This window comes from Glycine soja, chromosome 18 (assembly GCF_004193775.1).
Source record: "Glycine soja cultivar W05 chromosome 18, ASM419377v2, whole genome shotgun sequence".
NCBI classification, from domain to species: domain Eukaryota; kingdom Viridiplantae; phylum Streptophyta; class Magnoliopsida; order Fabales; family Fabaceae; genus Glycine; species Glycine soja.
Genome location: NC_041019.1, coordinates 50904814 through 50931360, shown reverse-complemented (window position 1 = coordinate 50931360; position 26547 = coordinate 50904814). Strand labels below are relative to the sequence as shown.

At 31.0% G+C, this 26547-nt stretch overlaps 3 protein-coding genes across 8 annotated transcripts; all 3 read right to left on the bottom strand.

Annotated features, from left to right (window-relative positions):
* Window positions 1-579: 579 nt before the first annotated feature.
* LOC114396037 (UDP-glycosyltransferase 74G1-like) lies at window positions 580-2511 on the bottom strand. The gene is made up of 2 exons (XM_028357931.1): window positions 1819-2511; window positions 580-1512 (listed from the first exon to the last, which is right to left on the bottom strand). Exons 1-2 carry the CDS (start codon window positions 2443-2445, stop codon window positions 760-762), a joined length of 1380 nt encoding a protein of 459 aa, XP_028213732.1. The 5' UTR covers window positions 2446-2511; the 3' UTR covers window positions 580-759.
* Window positions 2512-13035: 10524 nt separating this feature from the next.
* LOC114395464 (AT-hook motif nuclear-localized protein 23-like) lies at window positions 13036-14468 on the bottom strand. 2 transcript variants are annotated; one of them, XM_028357253.1, is made up of 2 exons: window positions 14256-14468; window positions 13036-14144 (listed from the first exon to the last, which is right to left on the bottom strand). In XM_028357253.1, exon 2 carries the CDS (start codon window positions 14130-14132, stop codon window positions 13326-13328), a length of 807 nt encoding a protein of 268 aa, XP_028213054.1. In that variant the 5' UTR covers window positions 14133-14144; window positions 14256-14468; the 3' UTR covers window positions 13036-13325. The 2 variants fall into 2 exon arrangements, with proteins under 2 accessions (XP_028213054.1, XP_028213053.1); XM_028357252.1 differs by having other exon boundaries at window positions 14301-14464.
* A 4840-nt stretch (window positions 14469-19308) lies between these two features.
* LOC114396620 (V-type proton ATPase subunit B 2-like) lies at window positions 19309-25988 on the bottom strand. Of its 5 annotated transcripts, none has more exons than XM_028358697.1 (15): window positions 25867-25988; window positions 25597-25678; window positions 25337-25392; window positions 25105-25203; window positions 24695-24754; window positions 23823-23934; window positions 23537-23745; window positions 22089-22220; window positions 21426-21563; window positions 21026-21176; window positions 20856-20938; window positions 20176-20223; window positions 19929-19982; window positions 19765-19848; window positions 19309-19667 (listed from the first exon to the last, which is right to left on the bottom strand). In XM_028358697.1, the coding sequence occupies exons 2-15, from the start codon at window positions 25652-25654 to the stop codon at window positions 19482-19484; spliced, it is 1470 nt and encodes a 489-aa protein (XP_028214498.1). In that variant the 5' UTR covers window positions 25655-25678; window positions 25867-25988; the 3' UTR covers window positions 19309-19481. The 5 variants fall into 5 exon arrangements, with proteins under 5 accessions (XP_028214498.1, XP_028214500.1, XP_028214499.1 ...); XM_028358699.1 differs by having other exon boundaries at window positions 25597-25662; window positions 25867-25980; XM_028358698.1 differs by having other exon boundaries at window positions 25597-25656; window positions 25867-25965.
* Window positions 25989-26547: the final 559 nt, after the last annotated feature.

The following is a 26547-nucleotide window of genomic DNA, read 5'->3' as shown; positions in this document are numbered from 1 at the left end:
CTTAAGAAACTTATATATTTTTTATTTAATTTTTTTGGCCAAAATATAATTCATAAAACTTAAACTTATTGACAAGAGTTGATTAATTCCTTATTGATTAATCATTAATCTGACAGGTGTTTAATCATATCTTATATTCATTTAACTAGTTCTCTAAAATATTATGTGTTCGAAATTAAAACATAAGAAATAACATGTTAATTAATACAACAATCTCAAGTCAAATAAAATTATTAAATCTCTTTTTCAGAATTTTCTATTAACAGTTTATTTATGGTAAATTTAATCTTTAGAAAATTTTAATTGATTCAGTTTAATGATCACATTCACATGTAATCCATCTATATATAAAAATTAATAAATAAAATTTATAATATTAATCTAATAAATATTATCCCATGTATATTAATTTATCTGAATTATTGATGTCATATTTAAAATAATCCTATGATAAAAAATAATTTAGATTAAATTTAAAAAAAAATTATTTCTCATTATCATACTTTCTATTATGATAACACGTCTTTAATTTTAATTAAAATATTATCAAAACTATTTAATCAATAAAATATCACAATCAAAATAAAATAATACTTTATTATTAAAACTATAATTGATTACATGCAAGATGACCTGGTTTGTCAACATCCAAATTTATTCCAATAGTTTATTTAAATTATAACTTCTTCATCATGACTCACAAAGATGTCATTTTCTACAAAGATGCACCATATATAGTGTACAAACAAACTGCTTGGTTTAATCAGGATAATTTGCAATTCTCTGTTGTAAATTGAACAAGCTATTCACGAATTCTGCAATGTTTTTATGAGAACTTCCTTCCTCACTAACAGCTCGTGCAGCCAAAGCCTTCCATTGCACCATATTGCTTTTCACCTCTTTGCCTCTCTCACTCTTCATTATTTCCATTATGCAGCGCTTTAATACTTCTCTTCTCACAATTTTTTTCTCATCGTCAACTGTGGCTCTGATTCCCATTTTCCAGACATCTACAATTTGCTTTGCATTTGTACTTTGGTCAGACCAATATGGCATTGCAACCACTGGAACTCCTAAACTCAAGGCTTCCAATGTGGAGTTCCAACCACAATGTGTTACAAAACACCCTATAGCCTCATGGTCTAGGACTTTTAGTTGCGAGCACCACCTTATCACTAAACCCTTCTCTGATATCTTTTCAAAATCTTTGGGAAGCTTAGTTTCTTCTGAGGCCCTCACCACCCACAAAAAGTAATTTTCACCATCTCTCAAACTATAAGCTATTTCCTTTATTTGCTCTTCGTTGAGTGCTGCGATGGACCCAAAAGAAACATAAACAACAGATTGTTTTGGTTTATCATCTAACCATTTCATGCATTCTTCACTCTTAAATTGTGTAACACCATCATCTTCATCATTATCATCTGTAAGTCGCTTGTTTAAAACCATAGATGTTATGCATGGTCCTATAGTCCTAAATTTAGGCCAAATCTTCAATGTCCAATTATTTACCTACAAGCAAATTGTATTTTAGTACAAACCACTACATATCAAAGGTAAAAAACATTATATAACAAATGAAAGAATAATTATGTGCATAAATGCAGAAATTATCATAAGACCTGTCACGTGTTTATGATCCATTAATTTTTACCTGACACATAATTAAATATTATTAACTATTTTTCAAAAAAAAATTAAAAGTTTGACTATATATGTTGTGAAAATTAGCCTAGACTATATACACATGTTGATATTAAATCATACAATAATTTCTCGTGTTCACAAGCACAAGGTGTTACAAGACTAGTTTCTTACCTCTTTTTCCAACTCGTAGAATGAATTGCAAAGGATCCAATCAGCCTTGTCGACATTGGAGAACTGAGCCACTACCAAATCGAGCAAAACTAAATTCTCCCCATCAGTGGAGGAGAGGAATGAGGGCATGTCTTCAAGTTGAAGTTTGGGCAACAAAGGAAGGGAAATCTCATTTTTTGTGAGGGGAACACGCAACTTCCCTTGCTGTACATGGTAGTATATACTATTGACGAACATATTTTGAGTGAGAAAAACAGCTCCAACTATCCCAAATCCCTTTGCAACATCAAGAACCCAAGGGAAGAAGGAATCATAAATAACACAATCAACAGGGTTACCTGATCTACCAAGTTTCTCAAGAAGCTCAGCAAGAGTCTTTGCCCCTACTTGCCAAAAACGTTCCAAGTAGGTCTTGTAGCTCCCTGCCTCTGCAAGACCACCATTGTCAAAACCATCAGAAATGGTTTCAAGTGCAATAGAAGCAGGTATGTTTTGCAAGTTCTTGCTATAGGAAAGGGTGGTGACTAGTGTTATTCTCACCCCTTGTAGTTGCAAGAGCTTGGAGAACTGATGCATGGGGTTAATGTGGCCTTGACTTGGATATGGTAGGATCACACAGTGCACCATACTGGCTGTGCTTTTGTTCTTCGATAAATCTCTCTAATCCTTGGTGTGTAAGGTGGAGTGGATAGAGAGAGGGTCTACTTATATAAATCAAGGATAATATTATTTTTTTTATTGGTCAATATCAATTGTTAATATATTAATTTTTGTTAGTAAAAAGAATTTAAAATCTCTTTTTTTTAACTATTAAATTAACCTTATAATTATAACAAGGACAATACTATATTACACAAGAGAAATTATATATGTGATAACCTGTGAAAGTAGAAAACTATAGTTAACAACATTATATTTGATTATCATCATTTAATAAACTTGAACATTTGTGTAGCTATCTTCTAAATTACGGAATTGTATTAATGTTTGATGTAACTTGTTAATAAGAATATACACTGGAGTGTCAACATTTAAAAAAAAAAAAGGTGTATTAACCAATTTTGTTAGATGCACTCAAGGGTCAACTTGCATTAAGGTTTTTGTAACTTGTGCATAAGAAGCATTGAAGGGTCAAGTTGAGTATGTTAGTCCAGAAATGCTGAATCGTGCTAGACGAAATTACGCACCAACACACGTAGCTGATTTCTGTTTTATCTCATAATTATCATTTTTTCTTTGAGAAATGCTTAATCGTACAAAATATGAGACCAAATTACAAACGAACAGACGTGGCTGAGATTTATTGTTTTATTCCATAATTTTTATTTTGTCTTTATTTTATTAAAAAACAATCAAAGCATCAACCGTATAGCGTTGCTCTACATACATTAGCCAAATTTAATTTTTAATAGGAATGCCTCTTAATCTTTATTGTATCCTCCAGTTATTAACTCAATATTCAGATTTTTTTTTCAACAATGTCCTATAGTAAAAAACTGGTAGAGTATATTTATTGTCAAATAAAAATGACAAATTTAGGAGTGTTGCCTTTACTTAAAACTAATATATTAGTAATTATAAGCTACATGCACCAATTATAAGTTTTGGATATGGTGAGAATTCTATACAAATTTTTTTGTTAAATAAATTATTCTTATATAAATATAACGGAAACTTACAACGGTAGAACTCTTGGTTGTGTTGGATCAAGTGGGCTCGAAATAATTAAGAAGGGAGGTTGAATTAATTATGAATGTATCTTGACTAATTAAAAATTTATCCTTCTTAATGTTACTAAATTCAATTAAGTTTTACTACTAAGTTATGAGAAAGTAAAGAAAAGAAACAATAACTTAATCAACAGTAAAACATAAATAACAAGTGCACAGCGGACAAATAAAGAGTGTAGGGAAGAAGAAAACAAACACAAGATTTATACTGGTTCTGCCACAATCCGTGCCTACGTCCAGTCCCCAAACAACCCACGGTTCTTGAGATTTTCAGTAACCTTGTAAAATCCTTTATAAGTAAAGAGTCACAAAGAATGTACCCTCCCTTGTTCTCTTTAAACAACCAAGTAGATATACCATCTACTTGAAGTGAACCACAAAGGATGTACCCTCCCTTGTGTTCACTATTACAACCAAGAAGCTACCCGCTTCTTACACAGAATTCTCAGACGGTTAGTTCTTTGAATTCAGTGTTTGGGCAAAGAATTCTCAGACGGATAGTTCTTTGAATTCTTTGTTTGGGGAATCAAAAGAATTCTCAGATGGTTAGTTCTTTGAATTCTTTTGGCAAGAGAGAGAAGGAATGAATCAAAAGAATTCTCAGACGGTTAGTTCTTTTCTTTTGGCAAGAGGGAGAAGGAATGAATCAAAAGAATTCTCAAACGGTTAGTTCTTTTAATTCTTTTGGTAGGAGGGAGAAGGAATGAAGAAGAAGAATAACACAAGTTTTTTGCCAATGAACTTTTCTTGACAAAAAAAGTATTGAACAAAAACCCTTAGAAGAATGCTTTGAATATGAAAGAAATCTGTTTTTAAAATTCGTGCCATGGTCATATTTATAGTCATTTGATGAATTAAGTTAAAAGTTTATGACTCTTGGTAATTTTTTCAAAACTAGTCACTTTAAAAGTTGTGACTCTTTTGAAAAACAAGTCACTTTAAAAGTTGTGACTCTTTTAAAACTAGTCACTTAAAAGTTGTGACTCTTGAAAAAATCTTCAAAAACTAGTCACCTTAAGAATTGTGACTTTTGGTAATTTATTTTTCAAGATCAGTCACTGGTAATCGATTACCATCATAGTGTAATCGATTACACATCAACAGATGTGACTCTTTATGTTTAAATTTGAAAATCAAAACGTTTAGAAATACTGGTAATCAATTACATATATTGTGTAATCGATTGCACAAGTTTAAAAATGTTTTATCACAAGTTGTGACTCTTGAAATTTGAAATCTAATGTTTTAAAACATTGGTAATCGATTACATGCTCATGGTAATCGATTACTGCTTTGTAAATCAGTTTGAAAAGAATGTTGGCTACTGGTAATCGATTACTGCCTTCTGGTAATCGATTACCAGAGAGTAAAACTCTTGGTAAAAGATTTTTCTTTTGAAAAATTCTCTTGAACAAAATTATGCTATTCAATATTTTGAAAAACTCTTTTAATACTTATCTTAATGGTTTTTGCATATCTTGAGTCTTTGGCATCATCAAAATAAACTTGGAAAGCTTTGCTTCCACAGGTTGCATATATGCAAGTCTTCAGTGTAAAAATTTTAACGGTTCTCTAGATTAACAATGATAGAAAACCAACAGGATCTTGAAACCTATGATTCTCACAAATAATAGATAAACATTGCATACATTTCTCCATTAGTAAGGCTTCTTTTTAGTGCATTTTGATTTCCTTGGAAGAAGAGAAGACAAAACAAGAGTTTCACTTCCTTGACTATACTTTCTATCTTTCTATATGCTCGTGATGGCTAAGGGTTAGAGAGAACATTGTTCTGTCATGAAGGGAATCTTGTTTAACATTAGTGAGTATTCACTCCTTTTATAATCACTACTCCTATCAAGTAGCAGTTACATTTAGAAACTTCTCCTACTTAACCTAATTATAATTTATTCTCTAATTATTAATTATTTGTTTATTAGTCTATGCATAAGTCACATATCTCTTACATGAGACATTAATTCTAACATTCTCCAACTTTTGGCTCATGTGACATTACTAAACATTATGGACTAAAAATAAATAAATAGATTAAACTAATATAATACGCATTAAAATGACTAAACCATTATGTACATTGGGTACTAAACCAATAATCATATAATTTAGCATCCATTATTTTATGAGTAATTGAAATAATTATTAATTTGGAATTAAATAACCTTATAGATTTGACCACTTTGGTAACTAAAAAATCTATCATACACTTAATTCCGACCAAATATATCATCTATCATACACTTAATTCCGACCAAATATATGACCTACACATACTTATTGTTATTAATAATTCATAGTCATTTTATTAATTTCATTCCAGACCATAAAATGATATTCACATTTATTTGTCTTTTGCATTTAAATACGTTCAAGCAAATATGTAGCATATACATATTTATTGTTATCGACAATTTCAAAGCAATCATTTTAATTTAATTCCTAAACATAAACTTTAAATCCTTTAATGACATTCAACAATAGTATTGGGAAAAAATGAGCACGTGGGATTGAAAATTGAAAAAAGTGGATTGGAATAGCAATTACAAAAAATCCTTTCACTTATAAGACAAACTTACTAAGGAGAGGACTTTTGCTTTTCATTCCGTTCATTCCAAGATCACCTACCTAAGGTTCAAAAGAATTGGAAAACGTAAAAGCTTTCGGCTTAACGTGCAAATCCATTCCCAAAAGGTAAAAGGTAACTGCCCTATTTTGTGGCCTCAAAATAAATCACGTACATGTAAATGTGAGCGAGAGAAATTGTGTACCATCCCATAAATTGGCCATATGCATTTGATCAACACGAGCGTACTTTTTCACTTTCTCTATTAAACACATTTAAAATAATATAATTTCACGTAGTAGAACATCATTCATACATGTGATTTGAAAATCAATTTAATTGATATCATTTTTAATATAAAATTTCATACTTGCTGCATAAAAAATAAAATAATTCCTAAATTTTATAATTAAAGTTTATACATAATTAGGAAAAAATAAATTATTCTTAGAGAATCATAAATTTCATAACACATGTTTTAATATCGCATGTAAAAATTTTAAGAATTTCTTAAATTAACAATTATAAGAAACCGACAAGATCTTGAAATCTATAATTTTCACAAATAATAGATAATCAGTGTGTATCATTCTCTATTAGTGAGACTTTTCTCTATTATTTATGTTGTCTCTCTCTAAGTTCCTTATTGTTGGGGACTAGAGAGAACACTTGTCAGGAAGAAGACATTGTTTAATAGTAGTGAGTATTAATTCCTTTCATAATCACTACTCCTATCATGTAACAATTATCTTTAAAAATTTTACTTATTTAATCTAATTACAATTTAATCTCTTCATGCTTCTTATGGTTGGGACTAGAAAGAACACTTGTCAGGAAGGAGACATTGTCTAACAGTAATGGGTATTAATCCTTTTTATAATCACTACTCTTATCAGGTAGCAGATACATTTGAAAATTTTACTTATTTAATCTAATTACATTTTAATCTTTAATAATTATTTATTTATTTATTAGTTCCTACATAAGTCACATGTTTCCTAACGAGACATTAATTCTAAAATTCAATAAAAAAAGAAACTTCCCCACTTAGCCTCTAAATGCAACCGGTAATGTAGGACTTTATTGCAACAATAATTAAATTCACGATCAACCCGCCATGTGCATGAAAAGCTTCTAAGAAAACACCTTTGTGAATTAGTGATTAGAGGTTGCCTTGCAATTTTTTTTAATAATATTTAAAGTGACTTGCCAACATAGAGATGCACAATAGCATTCAAAAAACAACTTGCACTGAATGAATCAACTGCCAACCTACCCGATATTAATTGCCAAACATATTAATTAACAGTGATGTCCGTTCTCTTGTGGGCCTTAAGCTTGATTATGAGTTCATGTTAAGTTCACTTGCAAAATAATTTTTCAATAATATGTTGACTTTTTCTTTCAGAACAAAAATAAAATCAATAAGTCCATTTTCGTTTGGTTTGCCAATGTACATGTCTTTTTATATTATTTGTCCGTCACATCACGGCTAAACTTTGTTTTGCTTGCATTGAGCGCAATTGTTAATTTTCATTTGCGCATCCCATGTTAGTTCTTCAACATAAAATAACTTTAATCTGTCCTATGTTTCTCATATTCTATTGGCTTAATTATAAATTTGATTTCTTTATTTATTTCAATTCATGAATTTGATTTTTTTTAATTTAATTTACTAATTAGATCTTTTGTTTTTTCAATCTGGTAATTTTAATTTTCAACTGACGTTTTAATTCATTAATTAGGTCTTTTACTTTTTCAATCCAATAATTTTAGTTCTGAATTCTAAATTTAAACGTTAATGGTTAATCATCACATGTCTTAATTTTATTGAAAGTTGATTAGTCCCTTATAAATCACTTTATCCTCCAATTCATTATTTTCTGCTGTGTGACAAGAATATGAATATCATGATGGGCTTCTTGTTAATTTGTCCTACTTTCTCTACAAAGAGAACAAGACCAAGATAAGTGTCATTTTAGGGTGTGGTTTAATATTTTAATTCTTTTGATATTCTGACAGAATCGTCAATTTTTTTTATCTTGTTTATGAATTTCCATTTAACGAAAAAAAGAAAAGAAGGTAGTTTTAGTCAGACTATGATGTATTTACGCTTCCAGTTGCTGGAACTGCAGTGAACTTCTGCATGTTTACTTATTTTCATAGGACTACGGCTGAAACCATTGGGAAACCTTATGATTGCATTTATGTTGATCTGCAGGAGCAAGCTCGTAAAGAGAAATAAAGAAGATCTTGAAAGGATGCTTTATGAGAACCGGAGGAAGGTTGAAGAAGCTCAGAGAAGGGAAGCTTTAGACCAACAATGAAGGGAGGAAGAAAGATGTAAAGAGCTAGAAGAGATGCAAAGACATGCTAAGGAAGAATCAGGAGGAGCAAGAACGTCTAAACCAAATAAAGTTGTTGGATAAAAACAAAACCTCCAATAAAACCACCCCAAGTGACCCTAAATATAAACAATTAATGGTCTAACATTTAAATTTGGAATTAGGGATTAAAATTATCGAATTAAAAAAATAAGAAACTTAATTAATGAATTAAATTAGAAGAAGATCAAATTCATGAGTTGAGATAAATAGAAGATGAAATTTATAATTAAGCTTATTCTATTATAAAAAAATAAGCAGACAAAAATGCAAATGAGGCATTTCACCTCCTCTCTCTGTTAGACAAAGGGAAGTTTTAAAAAATTATTAAAATAAGCTAGTCAGGGTATGACCACAATACAACCATGCTAGAGAGCCAGAGCTATCTCTTTTTTTTTTTTTTTTAAATCAAAGTTATCTAAAAAAAATTATTTAAGGTCCAACTAATCTTCTAAATCAAATAATTTTGGAATAAAATGTCACTATTGGACAAGTCCCATGAAGATGCATACTCAACTCTTGATTTAAACTCTATTCTGGACTATTGGCCCATCTCATCTCACATAACGAGCCCGAATTCAACAAAGCTAACATACTAGGCTAAATGTGAAGCAATGAACAACCCAATACATGCTTGGCCTAGTTGAGAATATTCCTTATATGAGAGTTTTGATGACGACAAAAGCCAGACAATTGCCACCCCACATTTTGGAAAAGAACACTCAATTGAGCTTGTGTGCTTAGTCCACTTGTAATATGTTGCAAGAATATTAATTGCTGCTATGCATTTCTCTTAGAATAATAAGAGTTCTTCTCGTTCATAAAACTTTAATATAAAATGTTTGGTTGTTAGAAAAACAATTCTAGAATTTCAAACTCAAATTAAGTACAGTGCTATAAAGTATGTGCAAGATTATTATTATTATTATTACTTTTGAAAAATGTATGTGCAAGATTGAACTGCACTCTCCGCAGTTATTTTCCAACTAATTTTGTTTGATTGTACGATATTTCATGCCAACATAATATTGTTGAAAGGTTGGTATTTAAATTGACAAATGTAGGCGTGACCTACAAATATATTAAGAACGATAATTAGGCCTAAATTTAGTGGATAGTTGTAAAAAAAAAAAAAAAAAAGAGAGAGATCCATTATATATATGAAGGGGTCGGAGTCAAGGACATGAATATTTATAGAAATAAATGTGAGCATATATAGTATTTTATTATTCAACTTGTATCATGTATAACTAAACATTATTTAATGTAATAAATTTAAAATAAAATATTATTAATTATAGCATTACAACTTTTACCATAGCTCAATTTACAAATCATATCTTTAAATGATTTAATCTTATTATTTTAAAATAAAAAATTCTAACCCATATCTTGCATTTAATATTATTTTCATCTTTGTGATTATCTCGCACTATCACTACAAAGTTGTTTTTAAATTTTGTGGGTTGAGAACTTTACTAGTCAACCGTTGCGCTTTATATTTATTTTTGACATGAAATAACATTTTTACTTAGCTAAAGTGTGAGTAACGAGTCCAAATGTAAGTATTTAGGTACTCATCAGAGAATGTGGGCATGAATACTAATTTCTATTGAGTATAAAATCAAATATAACTCTAGGTACAAAATATTTTTTAAAATGAGTACGAAAATCAGTACTATAATTACCTAAACTAAAGCGAGTTTCATTCCTAGCTACAAAGCATTTTGCTAATAGGATGGTAATTCCTTAAATGTTTTCCATAGTGATCTTTCACACAAAATTAAGTAAGTGATTAATCCCTTAAAATATATTTAGACGTTAAAGCAGGAATGTCTTTCAATAGCGTTTATTTATTTTTATCTTGGAATCGAGTTTCGAATCAGGTTTACATAAATATTTGAATATTTTCCTCTAAGACGAAGTGATCTTAATTTTAGTGAAAGGATACAAAAGAAACCCTTATTGCTAAGCCACAGAAACTGATATTGTTCGTGGGAAAAATTGCATAAAAACATGTGGATGTTTTCACAAGGGAAGAGAAAGAATGAGGAGAAAAGACAAATGGACATGGATAAAGCCAAGTGTTCTGAAGCTATACCTGCCTACCAAGGATAACAATAGTGGATTGAGGGTGATGCAACCAAGGTAAGGAGAGAAGAGAGGCTAATTCGGTGATTCAATCAAAGAGAACGAAAAATGCAAGTCTGGTGAATCAACCAAAGAAAAAGATAGCAGTTCTAGTGAAACAACCAAGAAAATAAATATTGAAAGGGATATACAACCTTTGTTGTATATATATTATGTTAATCCACAAAGTATGTGCATGCCATGTTTATGCTCGATCCAAAGCTGTTTAGCAAAGAAAATCCAAATTAAGATTGTGTGTTTTGTGTGTGTGTTAGGGTTGAAGGGGAAATGGGGACAAGACAAACAATTGATTCATCTCATAAAGCTTACCAATAACCAGAAGCTTATATCCGTCTCACTTACCTATGATGTTAGAATAAACTATACTAATTACTCTAAAATTTTATGAAATTACATACATTGTTCTCGCCTTTTCTACTCTTACACGGATTCCCTTAATTGTTTACCTAAAAAATATATACTAACAACTCCTTATACATTATACTAATTTCTTTGAAAAATATTACATTTTGTTCTTTATAAGAGAGGTTATTATAAATGTTAAAAAAAATGAGAACGTATATTTTCATGAAATTTTAAGAATAATTAGTATATTTAGTTGTCACTACTACACATAATTTTTAGTAATATTTTATTTAATAAAAAATATTATTAAAATGTTTTGATAACATTTAAAAAATATCATCAAATATAAATAAATATTACTAATATGTTTTTACGACATTTTAGTAACATGATGAGATTTTTTATATAATAATATGAAATATACATAATATTTGATAAAATATCACGAAAATATATTAATAATATTTATTTATATTTGATGTTATCAAAGGTTTTAGTAACATTTTTAGTAAGTATTAGTTAAACAAAATTGCTAAAGATTAGATGTAGTGCCAGATGCATGTTATAATTAATTTGGTTAAAATGAACCAAAATTTCACTTTCAATGTGGTACCTATCAACACAAAATTTAATTACATACAGTATTGCCCCCAAATTTTCTCCAGCTATGCATATTGTTGGAAAATAATTTAAAAAACTAGACTAATTAATTCTGATGTTTACACAACAAACATATTTAAGTTCATAATACTTTTTTTATTCTTATATAAGTTTGAATAATTTATATTTTTGATGAATTGTGTAGAGTCAATATATGTGCTTTAAGAGCATTATATATATATATATATATATATATATATATATATATATGTATATATATATATCAAACCAAGTATTCAAGAAAAGTCAAGTGTTTTCTCTTCTTTTGACCTTTTCTATTTACTATAAAAGTGTGTGTGCAAAAGAGAGGGAAACTATGTGGATAATAGAAGCATGATGGTTAAGCTAACCTCTAAAAAGATTACCTTGTTGCCCTTTGAGAGTACGTCTTAAAGCATTAACTAGAAGAGAGAAAAACAAGAAAGAAAAGTTGGATGCAAGTATTTCAAAGCTACAACATGTTATACTTTTAAGACATTCTGTGGATAAACATGCCTCTTGTTAGGTATGACGAGTGTGAAATAGGTTAAATCCTATCTTTAGGAATCTAAGGTTATTGAATTAGTTCACTCAATCTAGCAATCGAAGTTAGCTCATCTACTGTACATAGGACAAGCTGGAAAATATTCATAGTTTCGCAAAGTAGTTGCTTGCACAGATTTTGTCGCTTTGAACCATTGGATAATAGTAAATATAAGATAGACAAATCTATTTAGCTTCTAACAAGGTTTGCTTTAAACATTATATATTGACAAACCAAACACTTTTGTAACGCCCTAAAAAATGTTAAAACACACTTAGAGATCTATCACACACTTTCTTTCCTCTCACTCTTCGTGTATTTTTATTTTATCCACTTCCCTTTTTTCCAACTTGATTCAAACCTAAAATAGATAGGTTAGAAGGGATCAAAGGTAGAAGCCTCAAATTGCATTATGTTAATAAAATTGTATGTTAGTAAAACATTAATTAAGCTTATTACACGACTTCTACACTATGGCCGGCCTAATGAAATAAAGGAAACACAAATCAAGAAATATATAATTAGTTTTTCCCCACTTGTTTGTGGTGGAGTTACTTAATTATAAGAGAGAGATGTTCCACTTCACTCGGTCAAAAGCAATAATGTTAGGATTCCTTAATTATTCTTTAGAATACCAACAAAACAAGAGAAATGATCTATTTGTCTTGAATATTTGATGAGCGAATTGGTTGGTTATCCATATAGCTTCAAGGTTGTGTTTTTTGTTATAATGTTTTCACATGTTAGAGTAAAACTATCCACTATTATTTGTTCCTCCATATGCTAATTAATCATGGAAACAAAGAAATTGTTAGATGAAAAACGAATTACGTACATCATCACAATCCAACTTCATAATCCAAAATATATATTTTTGTTATTTATTTGAGCCTATGATTTATTCAACTCAAGGTTAATGCACAACAGTCTAGTCTAACAACTCCAGCAACCAAGAGAAACGTTTTACAGTTATTCCTAGAACTGAGTCCTTACAACAAACCTAGCCAAATAAAACGAGTCTTCAATAGAAAAATCAGTACTTCTTCACAAACAATTCAAAGGAAAGATTAGAGAAGACCAATATATATAAGATCAATTCAACTTCTCACCTCTGTGCCCCTAAAGAAGCTGGATCAGTAAGATTGCCTTCCACCAGAGTTCCCAGCCCAACCATCAACAGGTAACTGAGGCATGTTAAGGGGCAAATTGAAGAATGGAAGCCCAGAAGACGGGTCCGGAAAAGAGTTATTACTGACTCCACCACCACTACCACCACCGCCAGCAGATGATTGCCCTTGTTGCATCTGCATAGATTCCTCTTCATCCAAGGGCAACCTCTCATATGCTACATTAGTAAAAGATGAAGCAATAACAATAACAGGCCCAGAAGCCACCAAAGGACCAACAACATTTCCTCCCACCACTTGACCCTGTCCTCCACCAAGGAACACGGTCAAACTTGTAGCACCTGGTGGAGCGGGAGGTGGGAGGAACGATCCTGACAAAGACAGGATCTCAAACCTTCCGTGCAGCGTGACGACGGCACCTGCTGCAGCTGGCTGTCTCAACGTCACGTTGGTCACGGTGCCACTCCCACTAAGGACACAGATCCCTCTTTGTCGCTTCCTTGCATAGGTAGCGACTGATTCAAAGACATCACAACCACTACTAACTTCAAGGATGTGAGCCCTAAGGGTGTTTGCACTCTCTCTTGTGATGATAACTGGTGGTTTTGGCTTGTTCTTTGAACCTGGAGGTCTTCCTCTTGGCCTGCGACCAACAACATCACCAGGACCTGAATTTGGTGTAACTAGGTCAAGCCCTTCGTGATTGTTAAGGTTGTTGTCTTGGTCTTGTTGGTTCTCATCGTCTTCAAGGTCAGGGCGTTCAAGGCGATGATGAACAAAATGTGATGCTGAACCCAAGTCTATGCCGGCCATACACACAAAGCTCTAAAGAAGTGTAAACAGAAAAACAAGAGGAAATAAAATAAAAAAAAATTGGAGTAATTAAAATAAGAGGAATTTAATTAGAATAGTAACATGAAGAATTAAATTATGTACAGGGAATTTTAAAAGAAGTATTAGGGAGTGCCCAATGATTCAAACCTCAGAACGAATAGAAAAACAAAGGGATCAATTGAGTACTGCAGAGAAAACGGAATGGGATGAGGTTGGAAGGGAAAGAGAGAGACAAATAAAGTGGGCAACCTGCAGCCATTCTCACAACCATAAAAGTATACGCAAGAATAAAATAATGATCATGGGATTAAACTATGTACTTATTTTATTGGTTTCTTTGAAAACCACATTTATAAAGTTTTAAAATCATGGGGTGAAGCTAAAATGTTATGTCTATATCTTTGGAGGATGTGTGCGAGTGGGTGAGAGAGAGAGAGAGAGAGAGAGAGGGGTTAGATGATTATTTAGGAAACCTAGGTCACCTTTCGACTAAGAGAAAACCTAAAATATTTGCAACCTTAGCTAATAAGTAATTCTTGCACATGTTGAACAATTACTTGATTTCAAAAAAGAAATATAGCGTTTTTTTTCTTTTGGTCATCGATGAACATAAACAGGCTTGTTGACACAAGGGATACAAATTGTTCTTGATCTGTTTATAACAGTCTTTTGACTTAGTTCAAGAGGTTTTGACTCGACGTGCAGCTCTTCCTATATATATCTTGTTAGGTTGTTAGGGTTGAAATCTTCCCCTAGATGCCTTGTCATTTGTTTTCACACACCAGCTGGCAAAAGTAAATTAATACAAGTTGTGAAATTTAAATGACTTGTGTGTAGTTAAGATTAATTTATTTCACATGTATTTGAAGTTCAAAAAGTTTTTAATGTTTGTAATAATCACAAGACACAATCCGTCGAATATATTAATATAGTTTATTAGCCTTGGTCTGCATAGAAGCTCCCTGCTAAAAAGAAAAATTATACAGTAAAAGAGAGCTGGGGAAATGGATAAGGAAAAGAAAAAAAATATACTCACAAAGTATATTTTTGTCTATTGATGAGTGAACTTTAATTGTCTCTTTCCCTAAATAAAATTTAGATGGTCCTTTATATGATAATTTCTTACCTCTCCTTAAAATTAGATGTTTCTTTTTAGCCGTCATTGGAATTAATTATGAATCCCTTTCTAATATATATGTTACATATTATATACTCAACTTGTCAAAGCCCTCTGGTTAACTAGTTAGCTTAGACTTCTGTTTGTCAAAAAAAAAAAATAGCTTAGATTTTCTGTGTATGTTTTAATATTATGTTTTATAAAAATCAATCCAGGTTCTTAAGCATCGTGCCCAACCAGCTTTATGATTTGTTAATTTTACGGTTATTAATTTCTTACTCTTCCTCCAAAAATTTTACATAACAATTAGAAAATCTATTATTAGTATAAATTATTAACTATTAAAATATTTAGTATGTAAAACTGATGTGGGTGGTGGCTTAAAATTTACCACACAATTTTACTTGGTGACATAAAAGCCAAGTGATGCTCACTTTTGTGTAGTTTAGCTAGCCAAGCCTTATACTATCTGTTGTAGTAAAAAGTTTCTCGTTACTTTACTTTAGAAACACTTTCGTACTTTATAAAAAGTTAAGGAACCACAGGAAAACTATAGCCCAACTCTCCATATTTAATTCTCTTTTATTTTGTTATATGATAAATGATTTCTTTTATTGTTTTAAGCCGGATGAACTTGATTTTTTAGTGGTATTTCCTTTGTGGTGATTTATTTTTGGTAGCATGAAATTTATGTTAGTCATTCTATTTTCATGACCTTGATCGTCTTTGGATTTGATCAAGTGATATTTGAAGGATTGATGGAATGAAATATGGAAGAGAATTTAAAATATTAATGCCAATTTATGAGCAACTATAGTATAGGGACTAATTTATAAATAATAAATTTAAGATTTTTCAAGTCAAAATTGCTAAATGGCCCCTAATACCTAGTAGGAGTAAGTTGGGGATGAGATTAAACTTAATTTATCACAAAATTAATAAAGAAATATTTTTTACTGCTTATTAAAGAAATGTTAATTTAGGCTTAATTGGGATAATTATAAATTTTAAAAAATATTATAAAATGATCCTATTTACAAAAATTCCCCTTAAACCCTAATATTAAAAAATGCAAAACAACCTCTACACAATTTTGCAAAATGACCCCTAGAAAATTGTGTATTAGTCCCCTGTAAATAGTAAATAGATCCCTTGTATATATTGCTAATATGTCCGTAACATAATTGTAAAAATTACAATTAAATCCTTTGTGTGTTGCTAAAAGATCCCTACACAATAATAGTTAAAAATTACCACAAAAATTCTTATGCATTGCAGATCAGTCCTTTGGAATTTTATTGTATACTGGTAATGATGTTGGACTAGTTAATAGTTATTGATATGTACCATGAAAAGTGATTATCGCATACATACGCATTTAAAGTTGAATTTTAAAAGAGTGAGCTACATTTGGAATGGTGTGTTTAGGATTCATGGTTGTAACTTGAGTAAGATTAATATCAAGTTGATGCATATTGAACACGAGATCCCAATTACTCATCTCGATGAAGATTGGAGTCTGCAATATAATGAGATTGTGATTTGAAATGACCCTCACGCATTGCATAATAAGAATGCATGCAATTGTGGTTTTTCTTTTTAATATTCATAATTCATTGCACTTGTTATTGTCTCGCCATGTGTGTTAACTGTATTAATAAGACTGTAGAAATTATTTTGTTAATTTAACTACCTAAGATATTATGTTTTATAATTAATTATTTTCTTTAATTGATTATTATTATGGTTCCACGTTTTTATCTGACTTTGCTCACCCCCTTGTGTTTTCTTATCTCCTTGTTGTGTCTATGCAATTGCATGTGACTTGTAAAGTTGACATTACTGGTAGAGAAAATGTATCAAAGCACAAAGCTGATTATCCACGAGTATAGGATTTCAATCCAACTATTAATAGAGTCACCATCTCCAGAATGATCATGTATTATACTCACTACCGTGTATATCCAAACTTAAAGTATATTATCTTTTTTTAACGATAAAATATTATCTTATCTATACGTATTTTTACTTTTTATTTTGACTATACATAAAACTATATGATATTTTAACAGCTCTAACATTGACACCCCTTTTGTTGTTTCCAATGCAGATAGGACTGCATGTACGATGGACTCAGACTCTTAAGACAACCGGGTGAAATTAATGTTGATATGACTCAGGCAGTATTTGTTTTAAGAATAATTTTTTAGTCTCGATAATATTAATTTTTGAAAATAAAATATAGAATATTATTTTTGGATATTTAATAAAAAAAATGTTTGATAAATTGGAAATATTTTTATATTTTCAGGAATAATTAAAACATGTTTGATTAAATAATTTTTTTAAAAGTATATATTATAATTACTAAAATATTCTTTATGTTAAAGATGTTATTTTTTTTATTAAAAAAACTTTATTATAAGATAACTCTAATTTTTAACTATAAACGATTTGTGACAAAAAAAATTGAATTTTTAACTCTAATTTTGTAGAAATGAATACACACATTGCATACCTGTTGAAAGAAAAAATGAGATCCCTTTAGTGATTTTTATTGAGAGAGGAGCATATTTTTCTATTAAAAGAGGAGAATTGGAGGGAAAATAAAAAATTATTGTGGATAAATTCAGAAGATTGAACATAAATAAAAATTGGCATATGACTAAAAAATTTGAGAATGTCAAAAATTAGAAAATAAATGGAGACAATTAAAAAGAGTGTAATAGTGGATAGAAAGAGAATATATGTGTATTTTTTACTCACAAGAAATTTTTGTTTCATGGAAATAAATATTCATACCTCCTCCATTGATATTAAATATTGATTGAAGAAGAAATTATTGCTTATCCAGATTAATTATTTGATTGTTTCATAACAAATATAGGATTATTTTTTACCCTCATGTATTCTGATTAAAAAATTTATGTGTGAAATAAATACCCTCTTATATTTATTGTAAAAATCAATAATAATAATATAAAATTATTTTATACTATTTACATAAAAAATTTCTCTAAAAATAAACAATTATTTCTTTGAAATAAACTAATGGCCCAAAAGCTACATTTGGAGCACCGGTAGACTAAACACAACCTGCCCACCTTATAATAGACCCGGTGGGGCATCGCAAACACGAACCAACCATATTATATATATATAATGACGCATCGAAGAAAATATTTTATATAAAAGTGAAAAGATTAGATTTTAATTATATAATTAAACATAAATAATTAAAATATGTTATATAATTACTTAAAAAGTTACCTGATATTTTTATATTAAATTTTAATCCTTTATATATAATCATATAGTTTAAATTTAATCTTTTTATTTTTGTATAAGATACTTTTTTTCATAAAATATTTTATATATATATATAACCACAATCGAGACAGCACAAATTTGCTGTGGTTGGCAAACGGGGCAATTGGACGTGTGGCTTCTAAATTGTAATGGTAGTAGGGCTATTAGTTGTTAAGAGAAAAATGCACGTTTTAAATATGTTCATCAGACATGCCACTGATAATGTTTGAGTCAAATATAGCAGCAGCATATTTTTGTCATGGGAATAAAATATAAAAGATTTTCAAAATTGACCTTAATCATTGTATTTAAAAAACTAATTTCAATCCTCGATTTTTTGAAATGTGGAGGAATTAGTTTCTACTGTCACACGGCTGCCCTGCCACTCAGACATGCTAACATGTGGTCGTCATGTGACTAACACGTGACTGCCATTAACTACATCGTCAAATAAGCTACCGGAGTTAAAATGATAAACTAATTCCACTGATTTTCATAAATACCATAATTAAAATCATTGTTTTCAAAGTGTAAGAACTAACATTAATTTTGATTAAAAAAACCAACTTAAAACACATTCTGCCCTAAAATGAATGCACATTGCTACAAAACAAGTATTTGGGCAGAGCATACATGGGAAATAAAAAATCTTAGCAGCACTGAATATCCCACAATGCAATTAAACGCCCTCACTGGTGACAACTAATTGAAAAAACATGGCACAGGAAATCAAAATATGAGGCACTCAAACCTTTTATTATATATGATGAATATGGTGTGATAGAAGAAATAAAGATTGTTGGATGAGAAATCTAAGAAATAAAACAATAGTCAGGGTCATTACAAGATGATTGAGCATGTGACTAAGGTATAACTTATAAGACCTTGCTATTATTATATCATCAGTTACTGGCATCTCGGCTGTAGAACTGATCAAGAGTCTTTGCAGGAATACGGTGGAGAAGCTCGCGAGGGAAAATCCGAAGCAAAGTCCATGCAAGATCTAGTGACTGGAAGATATTGCGTGTATCGTATGCTCCTTGGGCAACAAACTTCCTCTCAAACTTCTCCAAAAATTCCAAATACAGCTGTTGATCATAAAGAATAAACTTAATTAGTACCACCACTTCAAGGACAATCTCACTACACTCAAACAAGAATTCCCAAGAGAAAAGTAGTAGAGACCAGGTCCTCAGATGAAAGTGCTTCTTCTCCGACCACGGCTTTCATTGCCTGGACATCCTTTCCAATGGCATAATTTGCATAGAGCTTAAAAGAAACAAAATAACACCAATGAGATGGTTTATAAACAGAAAAAATAGCAATGTGGTAAGCAGCCAAAACCAGACCTGGTTGGACACATCAGAATGATCCTTTCGTGTCATTCCCTCACCAATGGCACTCTGCATAAGCAAACCTTAAAAATTTACTTTTTGAACTAATAAGGGTAATGCTGCTTTAGCCAGGAAAACAAGTTGCAGAGTCTTTAGTGATTGTTGGATGGAATCCAGTGGTAGGCACCACTCACCCATCCAAAACGTCACAAATTTATCTGTTGGTGCCATTTTGACATCAAACGAACAAGATTAACCTTACCTTCATCAAACGAGACAATGATGGAAGGACATTGATTGGAGGATATATCTGTCAATAAAAAAGGAATTGAATGTTAAGTTTCAGTCTAATATTTCGTAAGCAAGTGGCTTTAATTTGATACCTACTTAAATACATCAAGAACAGAGCACATCATTGGAATAAAAGGATTTTATGCGGTAATGCAAGGATGAACATAATAAAATCTCTATTGATCTTACAGGTGATCCTATTTGGTCACAGCATTCCATCTTAATTTTTAGTAGGGTTTGGTAAACGATTTAAAATGGGATGGAACAGAAAATGTGTTTTATTTTATGTTTGGTGCATTTTAAAAATAGCATAGAATAGAAAACGAGACAAAAATAGGGTACATTTTGGTTCTACTAAGGGGGAACCAAAAGCTCAAAACAGAACAAAATGCTATGTTGTATTCTATCCACACACCAACCACTACCTTTATATGTCAATGGAAATCTAAAATCAAACCATTTCAAAATACTTGTTAAGGCCATGATAAAAAGAAAATTTACATATTGGGGAAAATGTACTTTTCTTCAATTAATATCATGTGTCAAATGTTAAGATTTATTCTGCACCAAATTCTTTTGTACATAATTCAGGTGACTAACCTAGCATTTTATACATTATTTATAACAGCCAAAAATCTTCAAAGAACCCACCTGCCTGTTATACAACTGTCTGTCGATATATATCTGTCCCTCAGTAATATATCCTGTAAGATCAGGAGTTGGATGCGTAATATCTGTACAGAAGTTCAAGAAAAATAATCAGTCAGAATTGAGAGTGCATAATGCATGATAGGTGATAAGATTCAATAATATTTCATCACCATCATTAGGCATGGTTAGAATTGGAATTTGTGTAATAGAGCCTTTTCGCCCCTCAATTCTTCCGGCACGTTCGTATATTGTTGCAAGATCTGTATACATGTAGCCGGGATACCCACGTCTACCAGGTACTTCTTCTCGGGCAGCAGATACCTACAGGATCCAGAAGAGGTTAATAGTTCCATTGTCAATCTAATTGTTTGCAAAATACTTTGTTACTTCTAATACTCTGAGAAAAAGATATAAATAAATGTCAACTAGCAACTATTATGCCAGCTTGAAATATTATTTGTAGACCAAAAAGGAAACTATGATCCCATGGCAATGATAGAGACTATAAAAGATTTCCCATCTCTTTTCTTTTCTTTTGCCACCTTATTATAATAGTTTTAGGTACATTACCTCACGAAGAGCATCAGCATAAGAACTCATATCAGTTAGTATCACAAGAACATGCTTGCCACATTCATATGCCAAATATTCAGCAGTAGTAAGAGCAATACGAGGAGTGATGATACGCTCAATCGTAGGATCATTTGCCTGTAATAAATCACAGCAACAAGAGACAGAATTTTAATGATCAGCTCCTTCATACAGGTCATGAAATCAAAATTTGCAAATAGCACAATGATCATCCACAAAAAAACAATTGTAAGGTCATACATCCACCAAATAGTACTTCCTAATTTTATTTTTCTATTTCAAAATTTTACAAGAAATTCAGCTTAACAAGGGAAAAGATTTGTTTTGTATTAATCATGGACATATTATCACTACAACTATGTCAATTTGTTTTGATTAAAGACAACGATCAGACTACAATAACCTTTTGATACTATCCAGACAGGGAATAATTTTAGTGTAACATCCCATAGAAAAATGAACAAAATAAAATTGTATTCTGGTAATTCCAATTACCAGACAATATTGGTACAAACAAGGGCAATATTTTTCTTTAATGTCTCAAATACATAGACAAAATTACAAAGAAGGAAATCAGGAAGGCAAGTAAACAACAAAGAAAAAGGAATAAAATAGCATTTGCATACTGGTTCTAAAGACTACCAGATTAAGGAAAAGGGTCACTCTCTCCATCGAGCCATTTTCCTCAAAGTCACGTTTGAAAAACTGTGCAGTCTCCATGTTAACTCCCATAGCTGCAAACACAATGGCAAAATTGTCCTCTTCTCCTCCACCCTGTATATTGACAAAATTAGATGGAAAAATCACTTTCTTCATCTTAGTGTAAAGTAACAAGTTCCAATAAATGAATAAGAAGAAAATAGGCTTATTAATTTGAAGGCAATTAGTAGAAAACTAGATAACTAGATAATCTGTAAGGGATAAAACAAAAGGCAAGGTCATTTAATATTGAAATTTCAATTTTTAAGGACATGTAGGTAACTGTAATATTGTAATTTAGTACAAGTTTTCATATCCCCAATAAATAAGCTGATTCTAAAGCCACATGCCTGATAGTCAACCAAGCAATAATACTGTGAGTTGCAGGCAATAAAAGTTTATGAACTGTCAAAACGGGCTGACCCAGCCCGTTGGACCTGACCCACCTCGACCCACTTCTTAAACGGGCCAACCAAACCCAATCCACTTAAAGCTGATTCCAGAAAAAGTGGCCCGGCCCAGCCCACCACAGGTTGTGGGTTAAACGGGTTGGCCCACCAACCCACCTAAAATAAAATAAAAAATATTATTTAAAAAAAAAGGAAAATTCAACAAAAAAATCATTTTTTTAGAAAAATATTAGTTAAATAAAATTTTTCACTATCCACACACCACAGCAAGACATATTATCACAAGCTAGAAGTCTAGAACTATAATAACAAAAATTTTAAAAATAATCTTGAACAAGACACTAAATAAAATAATGTTGAGCAATATTACAAAATACCTAAAAGTGTATTTTAGGTGAGTTTTACTCTTTCTAATTAAATGAACAAAACATTTTAAAGTCCTAAAAAATATTATAAAATACTAATAGGTTATTTTTTAGGTGGATTAAGTGGGTAGGGTCATAAGTGGGTTGGGTCAAGTTGTATATACAACTGCAAAATCTCCCCCTTTATGGGCCTGGCCTGGCCCGGATCCTTGGTGGGCTAGGTTGACCCTTGAGTTTGGGTCCTTTTTGACAGCTCTAGCTTCAAGCAACAACTATTGGCAAATACAAGAACAAGGAATGAACTCAACATTTATTGAAAGAATTAATTCATTTATTAAAAAAAAAAGGCATAACTGTTCCACTGCATTAAATCCTGCAACTAAAGTAATGCATGTGCAATGAGCATTGACAAGAGGGTGCAGGGTAAATAAATGGACAAGGAGAAGAGGTCAGCCCAATAAGTCTACTTTCTTTTCAAGTCCTTAAACATGCTGCTGAATGATGAAAACACTCAAATTGCCAATGCTAAGAAAGTATGAATACAAAATGTGAGGTCCTAAACATATAATTCAGGAACATTTAACATAGGAAATTCACTTTAATACGTTGTACATACCTCGAGAAGATTATCAGACTTTTCTAGTCGCTTGACTAAGCCAGCCTGACGGCATATCTGTGCAGCAATTTCATTATGGGGGAGACCAGCAGCTGAGAATAGAGGGATCTTTTGACCTCTAGCAATAGAATTCATGACATCAATGGTAGATATTCCTGTCTGTATCATCTCCTCTGGATAGGTTCTCTCACTAGGGTTGATGGAACTTCCTGAATTACAGGGAAAATATTTAAAAAAGGCAAAGAAAAACATGCATATTCAGACCTCCCCAGAAGAAATTATATACCTGATATGTCCAAGTAAGCCTCGGGTAAAATGGGTGGACCATTATCAATTGGTTTTCCAGAACCATTGAATATGCGGCCAAGCATGTCCAATGATACTGGAGTTTTTAACACCTGTGAACAAAAACAATAATTAAGGAAAAAATGGGAGTCAACAGTTAAACTGATTCAAACAAAATCAAAGAATCAAAATGAAAAAGGATTCAATAATCAATAACATGGATAAATTGGTAGAAGGGGATAAAGTAATTAGAAGGTAATCAGATTGGAAAGGATAAAACTTGGGAAATTATCCTTCTAGAACAAATTTAATATGTAAATAGTAGACAGAAGCCAAACTATAAATCCCACAAATTTGGCAAATTGCAATTCCTCCTCTATTTTCTTCTTGGATGCTATCTTCTCAATTAGCAGGCTAACCAGTATATATATCAAGGTACCCTTCTAAAAGCAAACTCATAATATAATTTTTTTTCATTTAATCAAGTTAATTGACAGGTAATGTAATCAATATGATAACAAGGAAACAACCCTTCACTGTTTTCTCAACTACAGTTTAGACATGCTAATGGGATTACTAATCTATACTAGGATATGTCTTATTTATTCACTATTATAATTTAGAAGAGGGCATATTGAAAGACTAGCCACTGATTGACCCAATTCTAAATTAACAAGAACAAAAATAAAACTCTCAAACTAATAGTTAACATGTTATCTAGGTCCTGCACAGTTAGAATTACAATGTTTAAATGTTACTGAACCAAATCACAAATCAACAGATACATTGACAAAAAATTCAGAACAAATTTTGCATACATAAATTTACATTTAATTTTGAAATAAAGTAGGTAATAATAAAAAGAGTTTATACCTCTCCAGTAAATTGCACAGTTGTAAATTTATTGTCAATCCCAGATGTACCCTCAAAGACCTGGTGAATGATACACAATGGTAAATAAACAAGCCCACTGTTTTAATAATAGCAGCAGCAGAAGATAAAACAAGATAGACAAAACCATTTGCTATTGAAGTCAATACCACAACATCAATAAAGCAGACAGCAATGAAGGCTTTCTTACTAACTCATAAAGATTGAGAAACACCAGCATAATTATAGAACATTTGGTAATAGGTAAAACAATAAAATGAGGACATCATCATATCAAAGATAAGGGCAAAGTATCTCTTCATGATATATGCAACTACCATCTCCCAGTCTCAAGAAGCAAAACACATGATTAGAGATGCGCTAGCCAGTTAGGGAGAAGGCACTAGGCACACCTGAACAACAGCCTTTTCACCATCAACTTCTAGCACTTGTCCACGCCGAGTAGTACCATCTCCTAAGCGAATGTTAACAATCTCTTGAAACTTGGGTCCCTGATGCAGTTGATCAGCATAAAACTCAGTCATAACATAAAAAATAGTTGGTCATCTTCATTGAGAAAAGTTGCAAACTTTAGAATAAGCCATAAGCAACAAAGCAAATAGAGTATTACACTACACTCGTTACCTTAACTTTATCAAGAATGACCAATGGCCCAGCAACTCCAGAAACAGTTCTGTATTCTGCAGCACGAACAGACAATTCACAAAGTTACAAATTTCAAAAATTGATCAATCCAATACCCATTCAAAACTGTCTCTTTTATTTCCATAATAATGGCATGCATCAAACAAAGAGGTTTTTTTTATTTATCAAACATTGGTGAATATATCCACAATGGTAATATCAAAACTAACACAAAATAGTTAAATAGAAACGATACTCACCCATTCCAATCTCCAAGGTTCCCTCTTCCGCATCGGGAATGTTTTGAGCCACACCCATTTCTGGAACTTGAAGCAAGAATTGTTACAAAGAGTCAAAACGTGAAAACACCCACTAAGAATTTAAAGGCACAGCAAGAGGAAGAATAGTGAACCAACCAAACCAATAGCTTAAGAACAAAAATGTTTCAGTGATTATTGATCCTCGATGTTGAGTTATTATAGTATGGAGAAAAAAACACGAGAATTGAAGGAATGAAGAGAGTAACTAGCCTGAGAAGAGATAGATTTGAAGAGCGTAACTGTGTGCGTGTGATCTGAAAAGGAAGAGAGAAGAGAGAAGATGGTTGATATGGGTGTATATGTGACAGATCTAATAGATGGCCCAAACAAATTCAGGAACCATCGTGGAAATAACAATTATTGTCAGGACAGATAATAATTAAAATATATGTTTTTTATTATATTATTATCATTTTAGATTTTAAAAGTGCGAGGAATTGGTATATAAAATATAAAAATTTCAATTTAGTAAAAAGTTTCATAAATTAATTTTATAGATAATTTAATGACAAATAAATCCTTAAATTTTATAATATAATGTTAAATTAGTCTTCTAAAAATATGACTTATTATCAAATTATTTAATGATAAAATCATCTTATAAAAGGAATTAATTTATTAATATTTTATGTTTTCAATAAAAAAAATAAGTATTTATCCTTATTATTATTATAAAAACCAGAGACTTATTCTTTTAAAAAAATACTGCATACTGGTAGTATTGTAAAAGAAAAAAACAATATTGTATATTTTGTGTAATTGTATATTTTTTAATTGATGAAAATTCTTGTTAATTTTTGTACACAAAGTTCTCGTGACTGTAGATCTTCTATGAAATGACACGAGGAAAAATCAATTTTCTGTAACATTTTTCTATTATTAATTAAAATT